The sequence below is a fragment of the Fulmarus glacialis genome, unplaced genomic scaffold (assembly GCF_000690835.1).
Source record: "Fulmarus glacialis isolate BGI_N327 unplaced genomic scaffold, ASM69083v1 scaffold27086, whole genome shotgun sequence".
Lineage (NCBI taxonomy): Eukaryota > Metazoa > Chordata > Aves > Procellariiformes > Procellariidae > Fulmarus > Fulmarus glacialis.
Genome location: NW_009217884.1, coordinates 21,410 through 24,962, shown reverse-complemented (window position 1 = coordinate 24,962; position 3,553 = coordinate 21,410). Strand labels below are relative to the sequence as shown.

Sequence of the window (3,553 nt, the reverse complement as noted above, 5' to 3'; positions counted from 1 at the left end):
AAGTCAGCGCCCAGCCCCTCAGAACTTCTGCTTCTTTCTAAAGCATCCTGTGTTATGCTGGATGATGAAGAGAAACCCTCTTAGCGCACCAGCCTCCCTTGCTTTGCTGTCCCTGCAGCATGGCAGTGGAAGGTCCTTGGAGGAGCAGAGCTGTCCTTGGAGGAGCAGAGCTGTGATGAGCAGTTTCCAGGGGGTTTATGCCCTGCCCACCACCAACGTGGCCTCCTTTCAGGACCTCTCTGGTTCCCCTCCTTCCTTGCTGCCCCCCTCCCTTTTTTCCTCGCAGGCCCACGGTGCTGCTGGCACCGGCCACGGGGCTGTGGCCAGCGAGGGGGGGCGGGTGTTGTGGTGACGTTGCCGAGCCGGACGTGGCGGAGCCGTTCCTTTCCGGGCAGGGCGGGGAGCAGTAATTTGGGTCTTTTCTAACTGCTGACCGGTTTTCTCTCAGAACCCATAGGGCTGTCGTATCCGTGAGACCTTTTCCCTGGGTTTGATTGAAATTGGACAAATCGTTGAGAGGTGATGGATGGGGCAGGGAAACGGGACTGGCAGGCAGACAGAGAGGAGGATAGACAGGGTGAGCGGATACGCCTTGTTTCCTTAGGAAATTAGGAAATTTCCTTAGGAAGTCGCACTGTCCTATCATTTATTAATTTTACTTTTTTGTATATGTCTTTGCTAGTTATGGAGACAAAAGGATACCACAGCTACCCAGAAGGCTTAGATATGGAGAGACGGTGGGGTCAAGTTTCTCAGTCTGTGGAGTATTCTTCTATAGGTGCTGGAGAGCAGACTGATGACAGTAACTATATGGAGATTGTAAACGTAAGCTGCGCTGCCGGCACTTTTGCCAACAGCAGCGCTCAAGGAAGCAACAAAGAAAAACCGGAGCTGCTCTCCTGCCTGCAGCAAGACAGCAGTCAGCCTGGTCTTTTGCCCTCTGACATCAAAACCGAAACGGAGTCGAAGGAGCTGTCGGCAACAGTGGCCGAATCCATGGGTTTATATATGGATTCGATACGAGACGCCGATTACCCCTACGATCAGCAGAACCAGGGGAGCCCGGGAAAGATCTACCAGAACGTGGAGCAGCTGGTGAAGCTCTACAAGGAGAACGGCCATTGCTCTTCTCCCCTCCACAGCGCCAGCAGGCCCTTGAGGTCTTTGATGTCGGACTCTGGGAGCGCTGTGAACGGTGGTGCCATGCACGCTGTTGTCAAAAGCCCTATCATGTGTCAAGAGAAAAGCCCTTCCGGCTGCAGCCCTCAGAACATGGCTTCCTCGGTCTGTAGTCCTGCTGGAGTTAACTCTGTGTCCTCAACTACTGCTAACTTTGGGAACTTTGCCGTGCACAGCCCCATCGGCCAAGGAACCCCTTTGTCACGCTCGCCAAACGTTGAAAACCGGGGGTCTATGTTGCACAGTCCCGCCCACGTTAGCAACGTCGGGTCTCCGCTTTCTAGCCCTATAAGTAGCATGAAATCACCGATTTCTAGTCCTCCCAGTCATTGCAGCGTGAAATCTCCCGTCTCGAGTCCCAATAATATCACTATGCGATCTTCTGTGTCCAGTCCCGCGAACCTGAACTCGAGGAGCTCCATTGCCAGCCCTTCCAATGCCAATAATAGGTCCACTCGTTCTAGTCCAGCGGTTAGCACTGTGGGATCGTCCATCTGTAGCCCCGTAAACAACTCCCTGGGATTCCCGGCTTCCGGCACGCCGGCGGGACCTAGCAGAGGCCAAGATACCGTTCCCAGTCCAGAAACAAAAGACAAGGGTGCTCAAGAACTCACGTTTCCTAAGATGGAGGAAATGGAGAATGCCATCTCCAACAACAGTCAGATGAACCTTGTTCAGTTCATAAAGCCCGAGCCAGACGGTTCGTTCGGCAGCGCGTGCATTGGCGACAGCAGCAAAATAAACTCCGATTCCCCCTTTTCAGTACCAGTGAAGCAAGAGTCGGCCAAGCATCCTTGTTCTGGTGCCCCTTTTAAAGGGAACCAGACAGTAAATCCTTTTCCATTTACAGACGGCTCGTATTTTTCTTTTATGGATGACAAAGACTATTACTCTCTTTCTGGGATTTTAGGACCACCTGTTTCTTCGTTTGATGGAAGTTGTGAAGGTAGCGGTTTTCCAAATCCAGGCCTACCTGTGGGAATTAAGCAGGAGCCTGACGATGGCAGCTATTACCAAGAAAACAGTATACCATCCTCTGCCATTGTGGGTGTAAATTCAGGTGGACAGTCGTTTCACTACAGGATCGGTGCCCAAGGCACGATATCTTTGTCGCGGCCGGTTGCTCGAGAGCAGGCGTTTCAGCACTTGAGCTCGTTCCCTCCCGTCAGCACGCTAGTGGAGACCTGGAAGTCGCATTCGGAGTTGGCATCCAGAAGAAGTGATGGGTATCCAGTTCTAGAGTACATTCCAGAAAACGTGTCCAGGTGAGCAGGCAAATTACTTCTTTTTTTTTTTTTTGTCTTTTTTTTTTTTTCTTTTTCTTCCCCTGCATTAGACAAACAAGGCGTGAATTAAAATGGGGACCGGGGCGGTATTTCTCAAGCTGATGCGTAATCCTTTGTTTGCATTTCAATTCTTATCATTAGATTTGCTGGTTTCTTGCTGTATTTTACTCTGCCTTTAATGAAAATAAAGTGCTGGCTTTAATATTTAAAAAGAACATATTATATTCTATTGTTATTAGATTTGAAAGTGTAGCTTTGGTATGTTTATGAGCTCTTACTACTATAAATGTTGTTTTTCCTATAATGAGAGCTTAGTAAAATTGCTCTCGTGTGTCCTATAATGGTTATTCTTTCTTAGCTGGTGCTTGAATGTGTTGTACCTCAGATGAAATGTTGAGATGTGGATAAGAAAATGATAGTGTCGGGAATCCCCTTTTGTAAAGATGCATGGTTATAAGTTTGCACTGGACTTTAACTGGTTAAGTTTAAAAACTAAACCTTACAAGCCTGTGGCAATGTATTATTTCTGTATTTTAACTGTAGGAACATTTGGGTTGTATATATAGAAAAATGCCTCCAGAAGGAGGAGGGCTGTTAAAACTTGACGCATTTGAAAGGGATAAATGGATGAACTGATCTCCTCACTTTTGGTGGAAGGGAAATATGCAAGTGTCGTTTGAATTTGTGTTTCTTGGCTGATTCGTGGAAGCATGTACTTCTTCAGCAAACAGGTGTTCATGTATTTCATAAAGGACGCTTACATTCATAAACTATCTAGTTTCATAGTCAATATTACAAGTTATTAAGTGCATCTGACAGCGTGACTGGGTTAGAATAGTTACATAGCCTCTTCACGTGTCAAACGGGCTCACCAAAGGTTTGTGCTAAAGCTCAGCGAAATAGCCGGTAGCAGAATTTGCATTTACCTTTCTCAAGTCTTTTTTCTTCATCATGAGATACGCAATTGCCCTCAGTGAATGAAACGTCTGCCTTGTTCTTGGAGCGGGGTGAAAAGGATGCGTAGCGTTTTCCATATTTGTATGATGCTAAATATTTCTGAAAAAATAGTGTTGCAGTAAAAAACATAA

At 47.4% G+C, this 3,553-nt stretch overlaps 1 protein-coding gene across 1 annotated transcript; it reads left to right on the top strand.

Moving 5' to 3' along the window:
- The first annotated feature begins 669 nt into the window (after nt 1–669).
- Nucleotides 670–2,448, top strand: NR3C2 (nuclear receptor subfamily 3, group C, member 2). Its single transcript, XM_009579854.1, has one exon. The coding sequence runs from the start codon at nt 670–672 to the stop codon at nt 2,446–2,448; it is 1,779 nt and encodes a 592-aa protein (XP_009578149.1).
- Nucleotides 2,449–3,553: the final 1,105 nt, after the last annotated feature.